The sequence below is a fragment of the Sardina pilchardus genome, chromosome 8, assembly GCF_963854185.1.
Source record: "Sardina pilchardus chromosome 8, fSarPil1.1, whole genome shotgun sequence".
Classification (NCBI taxonomy): Eukaryota; Metazoa; Chordata; class Actinopteri; order Clupeiformes; family Clupeidae; genus Sardina; species Sardina pilchardus.
In genome coordinates, this window is record NC_085001.1 from 22,163,861 (window position 1) to 22,190,418 (window position 26,558).

A 26,558-nucleotide genomic window follows, 5' to 3' on the forward strand; every position below is an offset into this window, starting at 1 on the left:
CAGCATGTCACCTTCAGCACACTCATGTTTATTCACTGGGCCAGTGGCAGCTGGCTACCAAGAGAGATACTTCCGACTGCAGTGGTCAGGGAGCGTGATTAAACAACCACTCGGACGGACAGAGCAACTCTACGGAGGCTTCCCTCCCACAGCCTTGTAAAACCATGGTGCCATCAATTAACAGATCACTTCATCGTCATCTTTTTTTTTTTTTCAAATGACTAAATGCATATGTAAAAAGTAGTAGTAGCAACATATCCTCTCAGAGAAAATAACCCATCTTGAGTGGCGCCCGCAGTCTGTGACGTCTTAGTTACACATGACCCCTTGTAGTGGGTGAAGCTCTCACACTGGAACTGTGTCGTGCCCAATATAGCCGCTCATTACTTTACATTAGTCATGTGACCAAACCCGTAAGATTACTACTGATGACTTACTACCCTCCTCATCTCCCTGCCCCTAATCCAATTAAATATTTACATGTAAAGACTGTAATTTGATTCCAGTGATTCAGCCTGAGCTGAAACAAGCTCTTTTAACTCATTTATGACTCAGGGTTTCAATATCTGTGACTGCTGGAATATTACTTGCTTTCCCAGTGATGCCAATAGTAAAACTATGTACAATTTCAGGTCAGTTTCTATGAGGATTTAGATCAAGTGCTGTAGTTGCTTATGGAATAACATATAATTGATAATACCATGGTCATTTTTTTCAAACTCTACATTCTTTTGCACAGATGTGAAACACATCTGTTAGTCAACCTGTCAATGTGTTACAAAAAAGGTCCTGTTATCATCAAACGACTGGATGACATGAATCAAGGTATTCCTGGAGTGAGAGGACATCAGCAGTTCCCCTGCTCAGAACCGTATTCCCAATCGATGACCCATCCATAACAGTAACACAAACAAAGATGCTGTCACTCTGGCCTGCTTTTTTAGTGGCCATTGATTTGATGCTGAACTTTCACCCCGCCAGCGAGATTCTACACAAAGATCACCTCATAGCTGTCATGGGTGATTAGCTTTGCTGATCTGAAAGACTGGATCGTGTTGCATCGATACCAATTAGCAACTTCAGCATATCGCTCTAAACCCACTCCTGTCACTCCAATTAATTTGGCCCCTTTTTTCACCCAGTCAAAATCGGGCACTGTGGTTTCACATAATGTGGTTACCTGGGGGTCACCCATTCCACAACACATGTGCTGTAGTTAAAAACAATTAAAAAAAAAAACTATGACTGTATGGCCAGAAGTTTTAAGAACAAACATTTTGTTGTTTGATTGTGGTGCAGACATACACTGGATGTCTGAGGTTGAAGGCCAATTGCAAGAGACCACAGTACCAATCAGGATGGATGTCAAAGGAAGAACCAGAACAAACATGTATAAAGACTGCACTTTTTCCAATGTCAGAAGGCTGCATTAGCAGAGAGTAAAGTAGCCTAACTGCTGGACAATATGTAGAAATTGAAGACATTTTTTTATTCTATGTTATTACAATTTATTGTGCTGTATGTGTAACATACAATAAATACAACATAGATTTATTTATATTGTTTCTTTTATTATTATTATTATTATTGTTATTGAAAGTAATTCTTACAAATATACTGTATAAGGGGTTACACCAACTGCTTAAACCCACCCAATAAACAAACAAACTGCTGCTTCCTTAGAAGGTGAATATTTGGGACTCCTCTTACATAAGAGTCATTCAACTGTTTTTTCAATTGGCTCCAACGAACATGATCACAGTTTGATTGTTACCTGATTCGGCACTGAAACGTCCTATCAATACACTCTCATGTTGCAGTGTCTAAAACACTTCATGGCTAAAAACAAAGCTGTGTTGACCTCCTGTTGTCTCTTATAGCATCATATACTGTGCTGCTGTTACACAATACAACCCTTTCCGTTGATGTACACACACATTGTATTAGTGAAACGTAATTGTTTGTTAGAGAAATCACTGGGGATATTATAGTAGTGCACTTCTGTTCCTGTGGATCACATTTCTTTTATCTGCCGTTGAGCTGGCCTCTGGCGATGGGCAGAGCCTGTGGAGAAATTTACTGGTCCTGCTCTGATGAGACACAAAGGCAAGAGCACTTCAAAGGCCACATGAGAACGCCATCCATCATGTTCCATACATGGAATTCCTTGCTTAAAGTCAATGCACAATTTAGCTCAGGCTCGGCAGGGTGGGGCTGGGGGTGCGGGGAGGGGGGGGTGGGGGTGCAAAATCATCATTCCTGGGTCATTTGATACAGCGGAATACTTAAACCCAACAATCAACACGACACCTAGGCCTACAACTTGATATCACACATGAGAGCAACAGATATGCAGAGGAAAGGCTTCTCTTTTTTTTAAAGGCATTTAACACTCCTGAGAAAACAAAAGCATTGAACACTGTACTTCGGTTAACGTATATCTCTCTTGACAGTGGAGAACTGACTGACGACGCACTAACAAGCATTGATGAAATGTGCTCCGTCTACTTATCTCCTTGACACTGGTGGTGCGCGTGGAAGGGGGAGCAGAATTCCTGTTAATAACAAGGAGTCAGTAAGAGGCTAATGCATTGTGATGGGATTATTTTCTTCAGGCTGTAATCTAGGTCGTAGTCCATGACCTGTCTTCGGAAATGGACAATAATGATTTACAGTATAGGCAAAGACACAGAAGGCAATTTTTGAATTATATTCCATTAGTTGATCAAGATAAATAGCTTCACCAGTCAGGACAAAGCTTTTGGCTGTTAGTTAGTTTGTCTGTTTGTTTGTGTGCTTGTTTGATAGTTCATGAATAAATGCTTGTCTGTTTCAGTTGTCAGATTTTGGACATTTGTTGTTGAACGAGTTCAGCAAGGTGCAAATGACACCAAAGTAATCTCCACTTTCCAGTGTTCACATGCAGGCACCGCTAACAAAGGGTACCACTTATGCGGCAAGTGTTTAAAGTGTCAAATATTTAGCTTGGTTAGTTTAATTTAGTTTATCATTTCTTTATTGCCAGTCTCAAAAGATACTGTAGCTCCATTCCATCACTTTCCATGCTACTGTGCGTGGCATGTTATTATCACTGTATAATTGCAAGGCTTTTTGTGTTGATTTATTTGATCCAAGGTTATTAAATCAACAATAGGGGTTGTAAATCGAAGTACGGGAAGCTGATAACCTTTTTGTTCAAGCTTAATAACCCTTAATGCCTATTGGCTAAGGGGATGCACAGACCACTGTCTCCACTCCCATAATCATAATAAAATGCATTACCATAGTTGCCTGTGGTTGCCATGGATGCAAGTACCATAGCAACCAGATATGCAATCAATTTCAACAAATCATTTGTTGATCAATGTTGAGGCATTGTGACAGCAAGCCTCCAGTGCAGCTTCAGTCTTTCAGGAAAACAGATTCAGTTTAGTCTGGCCTAAGCAGGTGTGCTGGACAAACAACATATTTTGCTTTATGGTTTGGCTATATAGTTCAACCTAAGCCTATAGCTACATGGAGTATCTCACACAAACAAAGTGTAAGGTGCATTCATGGCATATCTAACATGCTTGTTTAATTTAGGCTATGTCAGTTATGAAACATCTGAAGGGTTTGGTTCCAAAACACTTTATCCTCCATTTTAATGAATTTGCATAAATCGTGTTTGTTGGTATAACTTCAGTGGAACTGTATTTGGGTTATTGTTACTTGATTTATTTTTACTCAATCAAAACAACACAACTGCAATTTTATCGATACTAAATACATGAAAGGCCATCTCTCACTGAACACCAGTCAAAGGGGCACACACTGAACACTCATAGTACTTATACCAACATGCCTTATCCCATTGTCTCTCTCACCTACGCTTGAATGGCAAACTTTTTTTTTTGCCACCTGCTTCTCGTCATGGAAACAAAAGAACTAAAAATCTCCAGCACACCTGCCTCTGTATGCTTGATATGAAACATTTAGAATGCAAATTCAGCCAAACTCACAAAGACAGCTCAAAAGCCATGCGATGAAGACGTCACTACTATACTAACATGCTGACGTCCCAACAAACACAGCTGTGGAATTGCTAACCCCTCATGCACTGTGTCCTTGTTTTGCCTTACAAATGGACAACTCCCCATCACCCGCCCCCACTGTTTTCATGGTCGCAGGCAGCGGTGGCACTGCACAATAGGGCTTATGGGGTGAGCAGATGACAGGTTATTTCATCAGAGCCCCCTGCTCTGATGGTACTACGCTCCACACAAATGAGAGATGAGAAGGTTTAAGTCATAGCCTGCTGTGGAGATGTAAATGAGGTGCTGAGGGGTTTACACTATCATGGCCAATGATCATTTGAAGTTAATCTTCTGTTAGCTTCCATAATATGACAATGAACACACACATGCATGTGCATGCAAACGCAAACACACCGACACATACACAGACACAGACACACACACACACACACACACACACACACACACACACACACACACACACACACACACACACACACACATGCACACATACACAAGCACCTTCAGAAAACATATATAATAGCAATGACATTGACCTGACCATTTTTAGTAGAGCATCTATTTCATGAAAACATACTGTAATAAAAACATGTAAAATCATACCATGACCACAACAGCACATATAAAATGATTTGTACACACTCTCAACATGAGGATATTTAGTGACATAATGCCAAGGTGTTCCTGTGGTTCTAGTGTCATGAAGCCAGAGACCGCATTCTGTTACCCTGATTATGCAAGTGATTATCTCTGTTTTCATTTGATGATAATATCTTAGGGACTCATGATTGAGGACATACATTTTACTGAGGACAGTCCTTTGATCATTTATAACTTCAAAGCATTTTAAAAACATGATTAATGCAGGTCTGTATTTGTCACAGCATTGGTATGAAGGACTCCTTCATATGTGATAAACACTAGAATCACTATCTATAGTTTTTCTCGCCTTCTCATTTTCTTTCTCTTTCTGTCTCTTATCTGTTGCCTTTTATTTAATAACAACAAAAAAATCAATGTAGCAGGGAATGTATGTGAAGTTTGTGCTGTATACGTGGACAACATATTGCAATAAAGTAGCCTAGTAAAATAAAATAAAACACTAGAATCACAACAAACTTTAAGGAATGGGGTTGACCCTAGCAATGAAAGGGGGGTGAAGAAGAACACATGCCACTTATCCATCTTATTGAAATGCATTAAATCCTCAAGTCAGATTAGCCTCCTTTGTACATCTGCCTGTCATGGCAAACATGGGGTACATCTTAGTACTAATCTTGGGATTACAGTGTCACTGTAGAACTAGCAAGAATTCAAAAGAAAATAGGTCTTGATAAAAGACAAGTGGTCCATCTCACAAAGTCAGGGAGATTCAACTGGAACAATTAATTGAGACAATATATGGAATCATCTATCTATGTTAGGCCACTCCATCTTTCTGTTTATTATTATTATTATTATTATTATTATTATTATTATTATTATTATTTAATTATTGACCATGAACTCACGTGAACCTGTTCCAAAAATTGCTAATACTATATGATATGAAAACGTGAAAAGTAAAAGTAAATTTTACTCACTTTTAAAGACTTTTAACACAATGAACCAAGTTATCTTTTCCAACACATGACTTTCCCCACCATGTTTCGATTTTCTCGTCTGCAAGTGGAACAACAATGTTGTTGATGCTGATACCCCTCTCAGGGGCAGCATCTAACGGAGGCCTAACAAGCCTCATTGTCCAGTCTACAGCGTTCTCCCTTCACCTTCTTGATGGAAGGAGGGGTGGCAGCCTTGATTTCATGCACTAATTGGGATCTTACTTCTGACAGGATTTGCCAATAATCTGTTGCTAAGGTTAACCAGGGTAAAAAATCTCTAGTGAGGACATATAAGGACGCATGATCTTCTTGTAGACCTTCTCTCTCTCTCTCTCTCTCTCTCTCTCTCTCCCCCTCTCTCTCTCCCTCTCTCTCTCTCTGTGTGTGCACAAATGAGTAAATGAGTGTATGTGTAGGTGTTGGTGTTGGTGTTCAGGCTAAAAACAAATAATCAAAGGTTATATGGTGTGTGGTTACGTGTACACTGGAGGCCTCTAGTGGGCAGATATATTCATTGACCTGCTGAAGTGTGGAGAATCACCAGGCCATATATTGGCTTAGTTTAATTAGGCTACTTAAAGTTCCTTCATCTAATTCATGCATGGTTCAACACAACTAGGCCTATGTACATCACCATTCAGTATATCTATCACTTCCATTCAGCAATTGGGTTGAGATGAAAATAAACTTAAACATTTCCAATGAGGCAACAGGCCGCTTCCAATTCTGAAAGTTTATTGTGAATAACCATCACTGTTCTCTGTCTTTGTTCCACTTCACTCTCTGAGTCTGCTTACAAAAATATTGGAAGAGGTGGGTTAAAGAAAATATGAGAGTAGATTATACTTTAATTATAGGCAATATTATATCAAAATATACAATAGGCTACGGACTACAGCACAAATATTAATGTACCGGTACATGTAGTAGACCTAGGTCTACATGCAAAAAGGGAGGCCTTCCAGAAAACACAGCTATTATATCACATAGCCTACATGTAGCCTACCAATGGCTTGGCATAACATAGCTTATATCAGTCAGTATGTCATCAGGAATTTTTGTTTTAATGTCTGCTTCTATTTTATATTTTAACATGCAAGAAAATTAACTTTGGTTTAGGCTATGCGTGACACAAAACCGTAGGGGGCAGCATAGGCAACCATTTATTTTATTTGACAGCTGGCCATGTTCCTTCTCACAGTGCACAGCGCAGCGCAGCACATGCTATGCGAATGTCTTCGTTGTTTTCAATTCCGAATTTATGGAGATACAACATTTTCAAATATTTGAATATGAAATGATATCATACTTACATTATACATCACAGTCTTACATCATTCGGTCAATCCCATAGTATTTCAGATGGTGTATTGTGCGGCGACTCACCATCAACCTAGGCTAGAGCCAGATCCTACACCACCGCCTTCCTTTTCTGACGACACTGAACACACTCAAGTGGAGTTTTTGAACATGGCGCGCGCGGAAATGTCAACAAAACCCGGCCGAAAGCTGAAAGAAGAATAGTGGAACTTCTTAAGAAACACTTTTTCGTTCTGCTGGCGATGAATGTACCGGTAACTATTGAGTGTTTTGCTCTAATCTCTGCCATTGTACACTTGTATCCAGAGATCAAGGTAGTGGATTTCAAACTGTTTAGCTAATGCTAGCTACAGTACCTAGGTCAGCAGCAGCAGCAGCTGCTGACGACCTCCATAACATTACACAGCAGTAAGCTATGTGACATGATGTTACGGCATTTTTGCTTCTAAGCAAGTTAGTCAACCTTACCTTACCATACCATTGTTATTTAGAGATTAAGTGGAAACAACTAGCATATGCTGTAGCAGAACAATTAGATACGCTAGCCTTTTGTTTCTAGTGGAGGCCTTTCACTTTCCTTTTACATTTCATTGACGTCAGTGATGTGAATTGTCATTTTGTACTTTAGACAGCATGGCAAATCATTTGATGCGCAGCTAGATTGGCTGCTGAGCTGCTAAAGTGATATTTTACGAACATCAGAGAGCAGAAGCATGGAGGAACATGCACAAGACGGACGTGAAGCGGTTGTGGAGTCTGGTCCCTCCTCAACCGCTGCTGATGAGGGTATCCTATCTAGGATGGGCCTCAACGACAACAAAGCTGGGATGGAGGGACTTGACAGGGAGAAAATTAATAAAATCATCCTTGAAACGTCGAAGGTGAATGAATACGCTGCTTGCATTCAGGATTACCCTCTATGATGCTGAACGTCGACTTGAGTATTTTTGGCCGTGTTTCTCATTATTTTCTTCATAATTTTGTCGGTTAGGGCTCTAAATTCTACGAGAATGAGTTGAAAAAAGAGCAGCAGTTAAACCAGCGCATTGAGAAGATGCTGGAGCAGAGAGCAAGGATCACTGAGCAGCACCTGAGGACAGCGCAAGCTCAGGTATAAGTTTACCTAACAGCAGGAAAGTGCACTTTATATGTTGGAGAAGATCTAAGTCTTATGGTAAAGGATGTGTCTACAGTGCTTGAAAGATCAGTGGCATCCCTAACTGGCTTTTAGATGGCCCCAGTACCAATCACATGTTGAGGTTGAAGTTAAGTGTGTCATGTGTGGTCCCTTGACAGGTGGACAAGATGACTTCTGAGCTGGAGAGAAGGCGGAAGCTAGGTCGGGTGATCGTGCATGTGGACATGGATGCCTTCTATGCGGCTGTGGAGATGAGGGATTGTCCAGAGCTGAAGGACAAGCCCATGGCTGTGGGCTCTATGGGCATGCTGGTGAGCGATCACTGGCAGATCGCCTGATCTTTAAAGGACTTTCTGCATTAGTATTGATGGTAATAGACCAAGCTATATGTGACCCTGCAAGCGGTAAAATGTACAAAATTCAGTTATTGTGCTCACATGAACGGCCATAAACTAAGCTTTCCAATGATATGTATATCAAGGGTATTACACAAACTATTGCTGAGATAACCACATTCAAAGTTGACATGGTTCTCCTGTCACGATATGCCAGAAGAGGAGAAATCACCTTTAAGTGGCGTGGACAACGGGAATGACTGCAAATGAATCTTCGCCGGGTTTCACAGTCAAAACGCATGTTTTTCCGTGAAATGAGTTCACGATATGAAACTGTAGACTGTATACTGTCGAATTATGCGAAAACGTGAAATTCAACATTTTAACCCGGAAGTTTGTTTATTGTGGATATTCTCAAAATAATGTTGTGAGCAAATCGACTGATTTCGCTTTGAAGGGTCACATATGTTGGTGCACTAGACTAGTCTAGTTCCCAGGCAAGCACTAGACATCAATAGTGGAAGACCTCGCAACTTCAATGCAGTAGCAAGGAGAAACAATGTTATTCTTCATCTTTTGTTATCAGCTTTTTTGTCATGTTTTTTCATGACATTGTAACTCCCCAATTTACAGCATACTGCTTCAGTCAAAGATTGGATTATTTATGGAATGCATTGGTTTCTCATCTGACAAGCCTATTTAAGCTATACCTTGTTTTTCTATGTCTTGGTGTCTGTTGCAGTCCACCTCCAACTATCATGCCAGGCGGTTTGGTGTGCGGGCAGCTATGCCAGGCTTCATTGCTAAAAAGCTTTGTCCCCAACTGGTCATTGTTCCACTGAATTTTGACAAGTATCGAGCTGTAAGCGCACAGGTGATAACCTCTGAAATATTCATGTCCTCAGACACATTATTGCTTCAATTTCAGGGTATCTAGATTATTTTTTTCTGTCATGCAGTCTCTCAAACTGTCTGAACAAAAAAAAAAAACATTTCACAACTTTGTTGTTGCGATCCTCTTCCTGTGAAAGGTACGTGAGGTTTTTGCTGACTACGACCCAAACTTCTCGCCGATGAGTCTGGACGAGGCTTACCTGGACATGACTGACCACTTGGAGCAGAGGCGAAACTGGCCAGAGTCCAAGAGGACACACTATACCAGCGCAAGCAAAACTAAAGGTCCTCTACAACTTACTTACAAAAAAAATCAGCAACTCCATGTTGTATGAACTTCTCTTTACAATACAGACAATGGAAAGGGTTCAAATTTAAATTAGAATTTCAGGTCGAACTGCAGTCTTTATCATTTTGTTGCTGAATATCACTTTGGCCTGCTTTTTAAATCAGTCTGTTTTCTAGTCTAGACAACGATCTACTGGCATGCTTCTCGTAAAAGTCATGAAGCGATTTTTTTATTCAAAGAATGTGAACAGTTTAGAGCTAAAAAAAAGAGCTTGTCCTTTATGGGGTTTCCTGTCATTAATACCACCAGTATTACTCTCTGATTTGTGTATGAAGGTGGTAAGGATGCAGAGCCCCCCCAGGCGGCCTCAGAAGTGGAGGACCTGTCCCCTGTTCTGTTTGATGACAGTCCCACGGAGTTCGGACAGGTTCCAGATCAGCTTGGCAGCGCAGAGGTGTTTGGGACCAGCGCAGAGGAGGCAGTGAGAGAGATGCGCTTCCGCATTGAGCAGAAAACAACTCTGACTGCCAGTGCTGGTGAGTGTTGTTTTTATTTGTTTGTTTGTTTGTTGTTTTTTGCTTTAGAAATGTTCTATGAGTCAGTCTGCAATTGTGTGATCACTAGCTACTTGACTTTGAACAGTTGCAAAAAATACAATTTCAGCACCTGGATGATAGGTAGTCGTGACACTCTGGAGATTATATTACCATTCAAATTGAAAATGCAAGTCAAGTGTATAATATATTATTTGAACTACGTTTCACATTCATATAAAAATGTTCTGTATATTTTGTATAGGTATTGCTCCCAACACCATGTTATCTAAGGTTTGCAGTGACAAGAACAAACCCAATGGTCAGTACAGAATCCCTGCAGATCGCCAGGCAGTGATGGACTTCATCCAGGATCTCCCTGTCCGCAAGGTGCGCCAACTACAATCCAATCCAATCTCTTTTGCGTGGTTGACTTTGGGCCACGCGTTCTTCAGCCCTGCGTCTGTCTTTGTCGTGCTGTGCCGCAGGTCCCAGGAATTGGCAAAGTGACCGAGAAGATGCTGGCTGCCCTGGACGTGCGCACCTGTTCCCAGCTCGGCCAGAAGATGGCGCTGCTGTCCCTGCTATTCTCCGAGACATCCTGGCACCACTTCCTGCAGATATCTCTTGGGCTTGGCTCCACACACATCGAGAGGTCTGTTACTAGCACAGGACAGATTTATTTATTAATTTATTTTTCCTCCGCACGACTTCCTGGAAAAGTACTTTTATTTTGTGTCAGTCAGCAGGCCGAAGGGGAGAAAATGCTGTTGATGGCAGAACATGTTGTACATTGATTGGACATGTCTCACGTCTGACACGAGAGGCGAATCTCCCTGAGTTTTGCAGCTAGGCTGGTAGACTGATAACTTAAGGGCATCTGGTTGTTTTGGGGGGGGGATAGCCGTATAAATGAAATGCTGTTTCTTTTATGTCTCCGACAGGGATGGCGAGAGGAAAAGCATGAGCACTGAGAGGTAATCTCATTTTGCTTCATGAATCTGCATTAAGGGAGCCAATACAGAGCAGACCGCCTGTCAGCCTGATTCATTTTACTGCATGTACTCACTGCCCCTATAACCCTCTCACTTCTCTCTCTCTCTGGCTGTCTTTCTCTCTCACCATCTCCCTTCTTATTTCATATTTCCCTTCTTCTATCTCGTTCTCCCTTTCTTTGTCTCGGTTGTGTTTCTCTTGATATATTGTTCTCTTTCTTTGTACATCGCTGTCTCCTTTTGTCCGTCGTTTTATCACACACGCCCACCCCACTCCTGTTACTCTGACTCCCTTTCTCTCTTTTCTCTCACTTGTCCATATATCCACCTATATATCTCTCAATATCTCTCAATGTCTTTCTCTTGCGCTTTCTCTCTCCCCCCTTCTCTCCCTCTCTCCCCCTCTCTCTCTCGCTCTCTCCCTCTCTCTCTCTCCCCCTCTCTCTCTTGCTCTCTCCCGCTCTCTCTCTCTCTCTCTCTCCCTCTCTCGCTCTCTCTCTCTCTCTCTCGCTCTTTCTCAGGACCTTTGGTGAGATGAGTGAGGTAGAGGAGCAGATGTCTCTTTGTAAGGAGCTCTGTGACGATCTAGCTCAGGACCTTCTGAAGGAGGGTCTGAAGGTACTCAAGACCCAGCCACACACCTATCCCCCCACATCTCCCTCACCCCACCCCACCTCACCTCACCTCCTCACCTCACCTCCACACATCTCCTCACCTCCTCAACCCGCTGCCTCTGCCTGTGCCTGTTAGCTGGAGGCTGGCTGATCGGGGTCATGTGCTCCTTCCTACACATCTGTTGTTGTGGCGGAGCTCTTTTGAAGTGCTATAGGTGTCACAGAGGAGCAAGCGGATCATTTTCCGTGGAGCTGATGCATTCTGTTGATGGCTTAATTACACGTTCCCTGGTCTCATCACCAGATGTGGCCAAAGGCGGTTAACCCACACACTTAGAACGGCCTGAAAAAATGCCAACGCTTGGTTTCGCTCAAGCAATATACTGTAGAGGGAAGCCTGACTTAGGTCCCACCAAAGAGATTCATGTGGAGAGATTGTACAAATAAAAGTGGGTTAGGAGTGGGACAGTGCTCAAAACGTATATTGTGGTACATCATGTAACATCATGATGTGTGCCTGAATCGATGTGTATTGACACAGATGCTGATTTACTGATACAGTGTCAAAAAGCTAAAGGTGTAAGAGACAACAGAAAATGTCATTTTAAATTGAACTTAAAGTTAATAACTGTCAGATTTGTAACAGAATGATTACATTTCACTTGAAATCTCTATGGACCTGAATTGAAGTGTTTTTAAGTTGTGCGATCCTTAAAGCTTTGACTGAGCTGTTATGTAGAATTAGGAAGGACAGCTGTTCCACTGAATCCTGTTTTGGACATTGTCATTATTCAGAATCAAGCCGTATTATGCTACATATTATACCGTGTGTTCTCTATCATGATTCATACAGTATGGTATTCATTAGGTTGCAGGTAATACCCAGCCCTAGTTAGGAAGGCGCCATGTCCAGGGTGATGCTCCTAAAACTTTCAAAGTGAAAGTGTTTTTAAAAAGTACAGATTTCCATGTGTGTCTTCCTGCAGGCTCCACAGTCATTGCTATTCTAGTCTTGGTACATTGTTCTGGAGCACATTGCTGCTGCCTGGAAAACAACAGACAGCTCTGTGTGTGTGTGTGTGTGTGTGTGTGTGTGTGTGTGTGTGTGTGTGTGTGTGTGTGTGTGTGTGTGTGTGTGTGTGTGTGTGTGTGTGTGTGTGTGTGTGTGTGTGTGTGTGTGTGTGTGTGTGTGTGTGTGTGTGTGTGTGTGTGTGTGTGTGTGTGTGTGTGTGTGTGTGTGTGTGTGTGTGGTCCCTCCATAGTCAGTGGCACTCATGCTCCCTTATGAGGCTTCATGCGGCATGAGGAAGAAGCCCTCACATCATACCGTACCACAACTCACCTCCACTCACATCACTGCACCACACCTCACCACATCTCAAAGCACTGCATCGCACTGCACTGCCCCTGGCTGCTGGTGACTGAGTCTGTGTTGGTTGTCTGCATCAGTGGTCAGTAGTAGGTAGGAAATGATAGTATGTAGTATGTTGTGTAAATCTCCCTCCCGTCACCTTAAGACACGTGTTAGTGAGAGAGCTAGGCCTTTTAGCTTGATTGCTGGCATGCTCGACTCCCGATCCGAGGTGCTGTACAGTATGTTTTCAGTTTCGAGACTCAGGGCTGGGCCCGGTGGTCAACACAACGCTGGTTACATGGGGGTGGTGTGACACGTGTGTGTGTGTGTGTGTGTGTGTGTGTGTGTTTCATGACTGAATCTTGTCTGAGCAATTATTGCATCTGTCAAATTTGTATCCTTATGTGATATTTATTCTTAATTGTGGATACAAATAAAGAAGTAAACTGTGTGTGTGTGTGTGTGTGTGTGTGTGTGTGTGTCTTTTCTCGGCCAGGGCAAGACGGTGACTGTGAAGCTGAAGAACGTGAGCTTCGTGGTGAAGCAGCGGGCGTCCACGCTGCAGTGCGCCGTGTCCAGCGCCGAGGAGATCTTCGCCGCCGCCAAGGAGCTGCTCAGGGTGGAGATCGACAGCGTCAAACCGGAGCCCCTCAGGCTGAGGCTCATGGGTAATGTTCAGCTACACACACACACACACACACACACACACACACACACACACACACACACACACACACACACACACATTGTTGATTGTCTCCAGACTCTCCACTGTTTGTGCAGTCACACATGTGATCACAATCACAATTTCATTAACAAACTCTTTTTCTTTCTTTCTTAAAACTGCAGTAGCTCAATGTTAGTGTCGGATTGGGCCACGCTTTGTATACTTAACCTAGAAAGTTAATTAGAACTATTTATATTTATATAAATAAATCCGTATATGTATATCCTTAATAGATGGGAGTAATGATTTCCTGTAGAGTTAATTATACAACATTTATTGAACACTGATGTGTCTTTCTGCATCAGTAGGAAATGTTGATGACTCAATCAGTGGGCATCATTTCCAATAGGCTTTTTTATTCCCGCCACAGCTGAGAGAAAACAATTGGGCATGGCGGGAGTGGGCCTCTTTAGGGGGTGCCTCTGTGAAATCTGGTGCCTGATTTGATGGAGTGGCGCAGTAGCCTGAGGCGTTTTAATTTCCATCTTTAGTGGATACAGCTGGATCTAACTGCCTGATCGTGTTCTCTGTAGCCAATTCCCTTTTTTCACCTTCATCGGAGTCTGTTTCAGTAAACTCGTCAACAACTCTCTCAGACTTCAAGCTCTCAGGCTTTCATGACTCTTTCAGGCATTTGAAACTGTTACTCGAAACTGTGCTAGAGAACTAGAGTAATGCTGGTGCTTGATTTTATTCTGACGTTTATTCCTTAATGTGTTCCTCTAATTTTGTTGTTGTTTCGCAGGTGTGCGTGTTTCCGGGTTCGTCGGCTCCGAGGATAAGCGGGCCCAGCAGAAGAGCATCATGGGATTCCTGCAGTCGGGAGGAGGAAGTGACCTCAGGAAAGTGGGCGAACAAAAACCCAGAGTGGACCCTGCCCCTGCCCCTGCCCCTGCCCCTGTCCCTGCCCCTGCCCCCACCAAGGCTCCCTCTGCCGCTCCTGAGGCCCCGCGGCCCCTGAGCTGGGGCCGAGGTGGGGAGGCCAGGGCCCCGCAGCAGCAGTCCTTCTTCCAGAGGGCCCAAGCCCAGAGGCAGCGCTTGCAGGCAGCGCACGGCCAGGCAGCCGAAGAGGCGCCCGAGGGATCCGGCCGCTCGCTTGGGTCGCACCCGACAACCGATGACCCGGTGTTCACCTCGCCTTCCGCTCCCTCGAGTGTGGGCGCCGCCGCGTCCAGTCACGCCGAGGCCAAAAAGGACCAGGCCACCGCAGGTCAGTCAGCGCTATCGACTTCGGATCCTCCGTCCACGTTGGCCGCCGGGAGCGCTGTCGCCAGCTCTTCCGCGCTTGCCGCCATCGTCGTCTCGGACTCTCCGCCGTGTACGTCCGCCTCGGTGTCCGCGTCCACCGGCGCCGTCCAGCAGAGCCTCACCTGCCCCGTGTGCTTCCGGGACATGCAGACCACCGACCTCGAGGTCTTCAACCGCCACATCGACGCGTGCCTCAGCACCGGTCAGCCAGAGGGCAGCCTGACCCGTGAGGTGGACGTGCTAGATGAAGACAGCCGAGATTGGCCACTACAGCTGTATTCCAAAGATGCAGACGCAACTAACGTCGTTCGGCCTTCCACACCAGACGCTGTGGTCAATGGGGTGGCCGTTTGGCGTGATCATAAAGAGGGGAACCACAAATCGGGCCTCGTAGAGGAGTCCAGCTCCGTTGGCGTCCCCAGCCTGGTCCCGGTACCCGCGGACAAGTCCTTGGCGCCTACTGGCGACGCGACCCCTGCCCTGATGTGCCCGGTGTGCTGCCAGCCGCAGAGCACCCGCGACCTGGCCGTCTTCAACCGCCACGTGGACGTGTGTCTGAACCGCGAGGCGCTGCAGGAGCTGCAAGGAGGAACCACCACCACCTCCTCCACCACCTCCTCCTCCATGTCTCAACGCCACGCGCCTCCAACCAGCCAGCCCAGAGGTGTGTGCGTCTGTCTTCGTGTGTGTGTGTGTGTGTGTGTATACGCCAGCTTGGTCCTAAATATCATTGTAAAAAGTCCTTCTGTGTTTCCATTGACTCAGCATTTGTGTGTGAAATCACTGTGAAAACAGTCCCCTCACACCTGCAGGCAGCCGCATGCTAAAGGAACTTGCAGGTGTACAGTATACTCACAATATCTTATAGCTATCAAATAGCCTAAGGTCACAGGGTTTGTTCGATTGCTATTTTTACACCCATGTTGATGTCATTTAACGTAATTCCTCAGATTCTTGCAGAGCAGGAAACAATTATTCGCACGCTGTATTTCCCCTTTTACAATGTAGAAGTGCTTTTAGAGATTGAGTCCCGTTGGCCGTGATTTGCCTCGCTCCATTAGATCAATATCCTGAGTGTACAATCAAACGCGGCAGTGTGTCTGGACAGTGTAGTGCTGTTTCTCTCTTGAGGGTGTACGTGTATGTGTGTGTGTGTGTGTGTGTGTGTGTGTGTGTGTGTGTGTGGGAGGGGGGGTGTTTTTTCTGTGCTGATGGTGTTTGTGTTCCTACAGGCAGAGGCCAGCCTATGCAGAGAGCTGCCAACTCCAGAGGAAAGAGCAAGAGGTAAGGCTCGGCCCAGGGCTTAGGGATGCTCTTTGATCGTCGTATAAAAGGGATCAGCAATTGATTACACATCCTAGATTTCAGTTCTTCATTGTTCACCACAGAAGTTCTAATTAGCTGATTCAGGTTGAAAAGAGTATAGTGAGATTACCTACCATCACCCCCTGGCAGATGACTAAAAAGTTTCTTAGTAACCCAAAAAAAAGAGATAGAAAGAAAAACGGAAGACTGACCAGATCCTTGCACATTTGCTACCTTGCTACATCACAAAATAGAGATCGCTAATTGGCAAACAGCATGTTTGCTGAACAACAACACATGCCGTATAGCCGACTGAGTAAGGTTACATTGTAATCTGTATTACAGCTGGTACAGTAAGCTACGCCATCTCACATCAGTTGAGCAAGTGTTCCCACTACATTGCAGCTGATAAGAGAAGGTTACGCTAGTCCACCTAGCCAGCAAGCATTTGAAGAGTCAACTGCCAAATCGGATCTGAAATTGGTTGAAGCAATCGATCATACTCTGAGCATATTCAGTGAAATGTAAATCCTGTGGGTAGAATGCTTTCATCAGATAACCTATATGTATAATGTATATGTGATGGAGTGTGTACTGCATGTGTGAATGTAAACGTGTCGTCCTCTGCAGGTCAGGATCTCCCCCGCCTCCCCCATCAAAGAAAAGCAAAGCAGCTGCTCCTAGAAACACCATTGACCGCTTCTTCAGATGAGACTGTGGCGTGTGCAAGATGAGGTCCTCATCTCTGATTGTCTGACTGAAGCTGCTTCTATGAAAGTTGATTTCTCTGTTGTTACAGCAAAATGCAGTCTGCTCTTGGAGCCATATTTAACCAATTGTGTGTGTGTGTGTGTGTGTGTGTGTGTGTGTGTGTGTGTGTGTGTGTGTGTGTGTGTGTGTGTGTGTCAGTGTGTCAGAGATCGAGGAGAGAGAGAGAGACTGAGAGAGAAAGAGAGAGAGAGGAAATAAATATGACCAAGAAAATGAAGGTTAGACATCCTTTAACGTTTTCTGTGTATAAACTCTGAAGTCGGCTTTTTGTCCTTGACTGACTTCGGCTGCGTTTGTTTACCTTGGAGGTGGCCTTGTTTCTCAGCACTGCGTGAAATGATGTCAGAGAGAGCTTGTGCAATAGCCAGCCTACAGTACAGACTATAATATCTACTCATTTTAATCCTCATCGTCACCCCAGTGAATTATGAAGGAGGTTAATTTATTTATGCACCTTTTAGGAATGTTTTATCAGGGTACTTTGAAAAAATGCTGAATTCAACAAAATCGTATCAAGTGTATTAAATTATTTATTGCTTATTTTGCTAATAAATAAAACAAATTATCACAGTTGAAATGTTTCTGTATATTGCACTTTTCTCTTCCTTAGAACACTGGCTGGTTGGTCTGTGCCATATTCCTTGGTGTTTACATTTACAAAGGGGGGTACACTTGAGCTTTTTCTACACAGGACCTCAACAGTTGAACCAGAGCATTGAGCTGCTCCCTGTAGTTAGATTAGACGAAGCATGGGTGTGGTGGACTTGCTGATCAAACACTGTAGACTTCAAAGCACGTACATCCGAAGCAAACGGCAGTCCCAGAGTGGATGAGCGAGAGCGAGAGAGAAAGAGCCAACATGAGCACCATGGAGAGGACTCTGGCGTTCAGAGACCGGCTTCTGAACAGCACTCTCCTGAAGAAGGAGAACCTCAACCCTAAGACATGGCTCAACTCTGAGCCGGTGAAAAACTTCACCGATTTGGTCCTGCAGAGGGACACCACGGAGCCTGACACGAGTTATGACAACGCGGTGATGCGTAAGTTTGTGTGTGTCAGCAGCAACAGGCCACAAAATATCATGAAAATAACATTTTCATAATGTAAACTGTTTGTCAGATTTATGGAAAAAATGCCCGGCTTAAATATTGTAACCCTTGCTCTAGTGACCACAATGGTGACTTAATACATAATATGCATATGTATTAGTCCTCAATAAGATCTGTATTCAGTGTCATTACATTACATTATTTATTAGGTCTTTATTCAACAATTTATTATTCTTACTACATAGATGATTCTTTTTGCGTACGTAATATGGTCTTAACCATTTATTTGAAATCTTACCTGTGCATCTAAGCTGTATGCCTAAGTCAACAATGGCTGTGTGCCAAGCAAAACAATTCTTAGAATTCTATATGTATCATCAGTACAGCAAGTCAACTAATGACTAATGACTGTTTGTTGTGGATTAAAACTAAGTCAACCATTATATATGTAGGGGATGCTTTTAGTGAAAACTCAAAACAAAACTCTATCGGCAATGTATTTGCATGGAGTTGCATTAATCATTAACGCAGTGATAAGGCATGACTGTGTACATTCCACTAAGCGTAATGGGAAACGCCCAACTCGCCACAGCATCTGTGTGTACTACCACAGCCATGTTGGGTAGACTGTTTGTCTTCGTGCGTGCTTCTGTTTCCTCTGATTCATTCACTGGTCTTTCCAGCAAAGTCTGTTCCAGTGGACTAATAAACATGATATCATGTCTTCCTCAGTAAGCACACACATTCAGTCACGGGAAAAAACAACACACTGTTTGTGCATTTACACAGCTTGACTCACACAACTGAGTGTATTTACATACATAGTTGCATACATAGCATGGCAAAAATGATCTTGTATCAATTCACTTTCGCACTGCCGGTCTAGTTTTTGTTAACTGATTATGTCTATATATTTTTCTTATAGTTGTTTGTTTGTCTCAGTGAACAGTACTTTGGTCAACTGTCTTTGTTTATAAAATAAGTGTTTTAAAGATTAGTTGACATTGACAAGAATTCTTTTGTTAATGAAGTCACTGTTGTTGTTGTGTAGTTTTGGAGTCTGAGAAGGAGTACATCGAGGCAGCTAAGAGAAATGATGTTGAGTTCATGAAGCTCAATGGGAGAGGCATTAACATCAACTCCAAGAATGTAGTAAGTCTCGCATCGCTGTCAAGCACATGTACCTGGTAGACGCGCATTTCCATTGAGTTATCTCTGGATGCTGTAAGGGATGAACGGATCAACTCTGCCTCCTCTTGCACCTCCCCAGCATCATCGAACTGCACTTCACTACGCCGTGGCCTTCCGCAACGTGGAGGCTGTCGAGGTCATCCTGAAAAGACGAGCGAAGCTTGACTTACAGGACAAGGTAGGCAGACTCTCCAAACAGACTAAACAAACATGGTTCCTTTTCAAAGTCACTGACCATGGTTTGTGTGGTGTGCAGCACGGGATCACGGTCATGCACTTGGCCGCCTGGTTCGGCAGTCTGGACATCCTGAAATTGCTGGTACAAGCAGGGGCGGATCAGACCATGGAGACCAAGGTGAGCAAAGATCAGTGGCCCATGGCCACTTGGCCAGTGTCTAGATACTTTTGACCAGGCTGACCACCTCATGGCTTGAAGCACCATCTTAACTGGTTGTGCTGCAGTATGTCAAATCAGCAAGTGAGTAGCCATTATGAGCAGCTGTTACCACTTCAAAAAAGAAAAAAGCGTAGCTCTTTATGTCATCTGGTCTGGAAGCTAAATTGATGACGTCTTAAAACCACGCTGATTGATGAATATGCTGAGAGGCTCAGACGTGTGTGTGTGTGTGTGTGTGTGTGTGTGTGTGTGTGTGTGTGTGTGTGTGTGTCTGTGTCTGTGTCTGTGTCTGTGTCTGTGTGTGTGTGTGTGTGTGTCTGTGTGTGTGTCTGTGTGTGTGTGTCTGTGTGTGTGTCTTGCCAGGAAGGGATGAACATGATGCACTGCGCCGCCATAAACAACCATACGGACATCATGAGCTACATCATTGATGATCTGCAGATGAAGGAGCTGGATAAGAGAGATCAGGTAGCCGTCATGTACAGTACACACACTCTGTATTATGTCCGTCCCAAAGAGTTTGAGAGTGCACAAATCCATAGTGAAGCAAAGGCAGTTGCTCTGACACTCTGTTGCATAACTGCTTTCGTATCGCACAGAGCAAAAACACTATACACAGGGTTCTACTTAGTCTCAAATATAAAAATGCCTTCAGGAAAACTGTTCTTCCGTTATTCGGTTATTCTGACCTTCAAGCATTTTAGTGCATTTGTTGTACAGCACTTAAAAAAACTTAAACGAAGAATAAAGGATGGCTAGAAGGGATATGTTTATTTAGAGATTGTTTCACAGTTGCATGGTTACTAGAGACTTGAATGCCGTGTACAACAAAACTACAGACTGCACTTTGAAATCAGCCTCAAATAATCAATACTGTATTCTCCCTGTCCTTCCCATCAATCATACTATCCTCTTAAATCCCATTCCCTTCTCTCCATTACCACACACACACACACACACACACACACACACACACTTTCTCCTCCTTCCATCAATACACTCTCTCCATCACTTCTCTCTCTCTCTCTCTCTCTCCTCCTCAGCATGGAAACAGGCCCTTTGCGGTGGCAGCAGAGCACGGCTGTGTGCGGATGCTGGAGATGTTAATGGAGGATCCCTACAACATGGCCACCACAGAAGCCAACGAGGTGCGAGCAGCTAGCCCAAGTAAAGCCATGAGTCCTTTCTAAGAGGGCCAATGGGTGGTAAACTCACTCACTCACTCACTCATTCATGATGAGACTGTGAACTTGTTTTGTGATGTTTGTATCAGATCGGAGACACGCCACTCCACTTGGCTGCAAAGAATGGCCAGCTGGAAGCTGTGCAGCTGCTCCTTGGCAACTTTGAAACCCGCGATGAAGTCAACATGGTAACGTTACTGTAGCAGCAGCGTCACACAGAACAATTGAGACACTGGAATGTGTACTGAAAAAAATGAAATTACATACTACAACTTTTTAAACTTTTGCAGTTTGGTGATATTCCAGTAATTTCCTGTGTATTAGCCACATTGTGTATATGCCACAGGACAGTGTTTTATGCAAGTTAAACTAAATAAAACCATTTAACTGCCCCTGTGTATAAACCTCATAGCTGAAGACATTTTGCAAAATCAATATATAAGCCATGGCTAGTGCAAAATGACGATATGTAGCACCATAAATAATCTGAGACTTGAAAATACTGTAGATCCAAATGTAGGCCTAGTTAAGTCTAAGTGAAGTAGAGAACTGTCCCGTCGTGTGTAGAACAGGAACTCTGCTTGAGTGTGGACTGTTTGAGAGGCAGACCCTGACCCCCGGTGGTCTCTTGTTTCCGCAGGCCGGGGAGACGGCGCTCTACCAGGCCGCAGACGGAGGCCACGAGGAGTGTGTGGAGGCGCTGCTGGACGCGATGTGTGACCCCAACATCACCTCCGACGTGGGTACAAGACACGAGCGAGGAGGCTGCTGGGCTGAGATATGGAAGAAGGGATATTTGTACGGACTGGTCAACAGTCTCAAGTTACAACATTTAATGTGCTATAGCACAGAAATAGGCCAAAAGTAGCAATAAGTCATGATCAATGTCTGAGGGTGATGTAATATAATGTGAGACACGAAATTAGAGTAAGCACATTTCTAAGGTGTGGAGAGAAATGAAGGAGTGTGTCCATTGGGCGCTGGTGCAATTCATCACCTGTCACTTTTCCAGGTCGAGAGCTCCCCTCTGCACCCAGTGTGTGAGAGAGGCTACACTTCACTGGCCAAGCTCCTCATTGACAATGGAACTGGGATGAATGCACAGAACCAGGTGGGAGCACAGGCACAGCCCATGGCCACCGCATGGCCATCAGTGTATGGATGGACATCAGAGATGACTTTGTCATTTGGTTGATAGACATCACTTTCTGTTTGCATGACAACTCACTTTCGGATTTCATTGTCATGGGGGAGTCTGATGGTGTCATATTTATGGTGTTTGTTGGTATTCCAGTTTTTTTTGGCAGTTACTGGGTATTTGTCCACATTTGCAAAACTATCATTATTTTAGTCAATTCTATTGTAACTATTGTAACTACACCCTTGATTCAAAAGGGCCAAGTGTGCAGCTAGCCTCAGAAACTGGTTTAAACATAAAGGTCAGAGTTCATGAGCATGAGACCGTTCCCTTCTCCTCTGCCCTCAGCACCTGGAGGCTCCCCTGCACCTGGCTGTGCACAACTCTCACATCCCCGTCATCCACACGCTACTGAAGGCCGGCTGTGACCCCAACATCAGCAATCGGGTATGTAAACAACCCCTCAAAAGGCCACCGGAGAACAGAGTTGGGCTGAGCTCAGCTTTTTTGGCTTTTATGCCTTTAATCAGACAGGACAGTGTAGAGAGACAGGAGGCGAGTGGGAGAGAGAGTATAGGGGTGGGATCCGGAAAGGACTACAGGGATCGGACCCAGGTCGCCGGCGTGCGGTGTAGGTGCCCCAGCCAGTTGCACCACGACTGGGGCCAGATCTTAGTGTCTTTTGGCTGGGACATAAAGGGTTATTTTATGAGAGTCATTAAAAATGAATAATTTCATTTAATAAAAATGTGGGTGTTCGGGTTTTTGGCCAATTTGAAAGCCCACACAAGAACCAGACATGCACCCTCTGCGCCGTGTGTTTGTATAATTTGTGGCCAGAACAGTTGATAGTTTTCTCTCGTCATCCTCAGATGGGACAGACTGCTCTCCACGTTGCAGCAGAGCTTGGCAAGGTGGATGTGGTTGAAATGATCTTGAAAGCCGACTTGGATCTGGAGCTCAAGGACAGGGTAATCAAAGCACTTTCTCTCTCTCTCTCACTCACACACACACACACACACACACACACACACACACACAGAGAGAGAGAGACACACACACACACACACACACACACACACACACACACACACACACACACACACACACATACACACACACATACACACACACACACACACAGAAACACACACACAAACACATACACACACACACACAGCACCCTTAATTCCCCCGTGAGGCCATAAACCTGAGCTTGTCTTTTACGGAGCTGCAACGGCCAGTTAGAGATCATTAGGTTTATAGCTTCCTTCATCATAAAAAGTGAATATGAATGTTACACTTCTGTCGGAGTTTTCAGCGGGGATCTGAATCTTTCCTTTTTTTCCCCCTTTACTTTCTTGCCCTGACTCACAGCAAGGCAAGACCGCCCTGGCCGTGGCTGCCCGGGCAGATGCTGTGATCGTTGTAGACATGATAATCAAAGCAGAAAGATACTTCCACTGGAGAAGGGTGAGTTCAGGAGCCACGTGGCATTTTTCATTCCGTTTTTCATAGCCGTATGGTTAATGGAGGGGGGGAACACAATTTGTTTTTGTATGTTCAGAATTGTGTTATTGGAATGATTGTGACAGTTTATTGCATGGTATTGTTAGGCCCGATGCTGTAACATTTCTCACTTCTCTCTCACTGGGCATTTATCATGAGAGGTAATTCAATAATGCTGAGCATATCAATTCAGCTCCAAATGTCACCAGGGCCGACACTGCGCCCTCCACTCTCCAACATGACAGAACAATTACATGACCACCAGTTCTTGACAAGGCGTCTCTAAAAAACAAAATTGATTGGCACAATCCCCGAAACACTTGGGATATTTTAGTGTAAGACAAATTTGTGGATTTTACTCTCCGTTTTTCCCTATTACTTGGCTTCCTCGCTGAGGTTTTGTGAGCTAGTCCCATTTTATGGAAGTGATATGAATAGATTGCCCTTTTCAGACCAATGCGGTGACAAATGAGATTCTTCACAATGAATTACCGCTGACGTTCAAAGTGGACCACCGAGCCGACACAAAGCAGATCCGCGACACCATGTGGAGACTGGCTTACAAGTGCTTCAAGCGCAACGAGTGGAAGAGGCTAGCGGAATACTGGGGCTTCACCCAGCAGCAAATGGCTGCCATTGAGGAACAGTGGACAGGTAACCACATACAGTAGGAGATGGTATCCTGTGGACTCAAACTACTGCAAACCATTCAAATTGAATTGACATTCTGCATCTGAATCTTGTTATGTATAGGAAAATAACGGCTGAACAAAATAGGCCGACTATAAATAAAAGGCAATATTAATATACAGTAACATATTGTATAATAAATTAAAAAAATATTGTTTTTTTAGGGCCCCAGAGCTACCAGGAACATGGCAACAGGATGCTCCTGATCTGGCTCCATGGAGTGATTAGCACACAGAGGAGTGCTGCCAGAGAGCTGTACGATGGGCTCCTCTCTACGGGGAACAAGAAAGTCGCAGGTATGACAGATTACAGCCAAGTTGACCTTACTCATAACGCAGTGACCCCTCATAAATAAAGCCCTGTAATGTGATATGTCAAGCGCTGCACACTTACAGAGGCCTGGGTGAATGCACTGCACACACGTGACTCTCCAGGGTACTGAACTGGGGGGGGGGGAATGGCATTCAGAGAGACAAAAGCTGTGGGTTTAATTTCCATTCAACAGATCAGAGAGAGGTCACGTCCATTTTGTATACACACCGTATATACGTACAGTACCATGTATTGTATATGTATATGCATCTAGTTTCTCTGTATATTCTCACTATTAAGTCTGACAAATTCCTTTGTCTTGGCTTTTCTAGAGAAAATACGAATGGAAGCAGAGAACAACATGAAGAAATGCACTATTTCCTGATGCTAGACAAGGAAGGACTATTTTGCACAAAGGACACCAGCATCAGTGATGTGTGCAGTGTTCTGTTACATTTGCCATTTTGCACATTTTTCAACATAATCGCTTTTTCTTCTAGGCTACAGTCACTTTGATCTCTGTATTCTGTACCAGACATAGTCATATTCTAAATCTTTATCTGTTTAACATCACTCTCTCTAAAAAGCAGCTAATTCATTGTTCAAAGTCAAAGCATGGTGGTAGTCTTTGAACAAAAACATTCAGATGTTTTATTGCTGGTATACAGACAGTGAAAATACAAATTTCAAGTATGTGTCTTAACTTCAGACATTATCATCACAAACAAGGAAATGATTGCACAACAACTCTAACAGGACGGGTCATTATTCTAGTAAAACATTAAATTAAAAAATAAATATTTCAAGTATCTCAAAAACATCAGTTTAACGCTAAAAGGCATTTTAAAAATGCATGGCCATAATATGGCTTTCATCAAACCACTTTCTGTTTAACTCATACAGTTTTCTCAAAAGGTTAATTTATTCAATCTTAAACCAATTAACATAATCCTAAAAGGCAGGGATAGCATCCTTGTGAAGATAAAAAAAAATCCCATTTGTCCTTGCAGTAAAAAAAATGCATAGTGTGTACTTGCTTTCTTCACTGGTATAGACTAACATGTGTGTGTCTCTGTGCATGTACTGGTGTTGTGAATTTCTGGGACAAGAGATATACTGAAAAAAATGAATATTTTTCTGTTTTTCTTGCTGGCTTGTGTGTATATGTATATGTGTGTGGGGTGGGGGCATTTGTTTCTTTGTGTGTGTGTGTGTGTGTGTGTGTTCACTCCACCACTTTGACAGTGTGGATGTGAGTGCTGGAGTGGGCTCGGGGGTCCCTGGAGCCCCTGCTGCCTGGGAGAGCCTGGGTCTGATGAATGGAGCGCGGGTACCTGGCCGCCGTCTGCTCCACTGTGAACTACAGCCCGACACACACACACAAACACACATACACACACAGACACACAGACACACACACACACAGACATACAGACACTTGATTATTTTACTTGGAATGACCAATAATGATTAAAACAACACAGCATCCAAATAATGACAAAGAGCCTGTTATGTCTCACATGCATCTACAATGTGATCCAAAAAGCATAAACTAGCTAAATGTATGATGAAACAAAGTATCTAAAAAGCGTAAAAAGGCATAAAACGTATTTAAGACACTGGTATTGTTTTAGTAATTTCAATATTTCTATTCCAATGGAACAGTGTGACCAGACTATTAAAATCGATTAATTACATGTATATGAGGCAATCCTACAAAATATTTTGAAAAATCCAATTCTACAACAGCATGTATTTTCATATCAAATGATTAGTAGCACCTCAAGCATACAAATAAAGCATTCCAGGTATGCTGAATATAGGTCACATTTTTATTTACTCAAGTTGCCACTTCTTCAAGCCATTTACATTTAGACAACAAACTCTTTAATTAATGGACGCAGGCACATTTTTCCAAGAGTAG

The 26,558-nt window shown here is 43.6% G+C and overlaps 3 protein-coding genes across 6 annotated transcripts in view; 2 read left to right on the top strand and 1 right to left on the bottom strand.

Moving 5' to 3' along the window:
* Positions 1-7,091: 7,091 nt before the first annotated feature.
* polk (polymerase (DNA directed) kappa) lies at positions 7,092-17,731 on the top strand. Its single transcript, XM_062543230.1, has 15 exons — positions 7,092-7,215; positions 7,590-7,842; positions 7,953-8,072; positions 8,258-8,410; positions 9,177-9,308; positions 9,466-9,613; positions 9,953-10,153; positions 10,416-10,540; positions 10,639-10,805; positions 11,095-11,127; positions 11,667-11,763; positions 13,610-13,781; positions 14,586-15,752; positions 16,321-16,372; positions 17,024-17,731. The coding sequence occupies exons 2-15, from the start codon at positions 7,675-7,677 to the stop codon at positions 17,103-17,105; spliced, it is 2,817 nt and encodes a 938-aa protein (XP_062399214.1). The 5' UTR covers positions 7,092-7,215; positions 7,590-7,674; the 3' UTR covers positions 17,106-17,731.
* A 292-nt stretch (positions 17,732-18,023) lies between these two features.
* On the top strand, positions 18,024-25,234 carry ankdd1b (ankyrin repeat and death domain containing 1B). Its single transcript, XM_062544148.1, has 15 exons — positions 18,024-18,204; positions 19,265-19,365; positions 19,484-19,582; positions 19,661-19,759; positions 20,165-20,269; positions 20,845-20,949; positions 21,075-21,173; positions 21,626-21,724; positions 21,998-22,096; positions 22,472-22,570; positions 22,996-23,094; positions 23,501-23,596; positions 24,085-24,286; positions 24,487-24,618; positions 24,967-25,234. The coding sequence occupies exons 1-15, from the start codon at positions 18,024-18,026 to the stop codon at positions 25,017-25,019; spliced, it is 1,668 nt and encodes a 555-aa protein (XP_062400132.1). The 3' UTR covers positions 25,020-25,234.
* A 22-nt stretch (positions 25,235-25,256) lies between these two features.
* Positions 25,257-26,558, bottom strand: part of poc5 (POC5 centriolar protein homolog (Chlamydomonas)) — a 9,062-nt gene continuing 7,760 nt past the window's right edge. For all 4 annotated transcript variants that reach the window (XM_062543234.1, XM_062543231.1, XM_062543233.1 and 1 more), the window contains exon 13: positions 25,257-25,994. The gene's annotated coding sequence lies outside the window, so the exon portion shown is untranslated. The remainder of the gene's footprint in view (positions 25,995-26,558) is intronic.

Bases quoted from the DNA above. Each gene is read 5' to 3' on its own strand.
- ankdd1b (XM_062544148.1), top strand. From the start codon at position 18,024: ATGAGCACCATGGAGAGGACTCTGGCGTTCAGAGACCGGCTTCTGAAC. The intron at 18,205-19,264 runs GTAAGTTTGTGT...GTTGTTGTGTAG, and splicing joins TTATGACAACGCGGTGATGC to TTTTGGAGTCTGAGAAGGAG. The intron at 19,760-20,164 runs GTGAGCAAAGAT...GTGTCTTGCCAG, and splicing joins ATCAGACCATGGAGACCAAG to GAAGGGATGAACATGATGCA.
- polk (XM_062543230.1), top strand. From the start codon at position 7,675: ATGGAGGAACATGCACAAGACGGACGTGAAGCGGTTGTGGAGTCTGGT. The intron at 9,309-9,465 runs GTGATAACCTCT...TTCCTGTGAAAG, and splicing joins ATCGAGCTGTAAGCGCACAG to GTACGTGAGGTTTTTGCTGA. The intron at 10,154-10,415 runs GTGAGTGTTGTT...TATTTTGTATAG, and splicing joins AACTCTGACTGCCAGTGCTG to GTATTGCTCCCAACACCATG.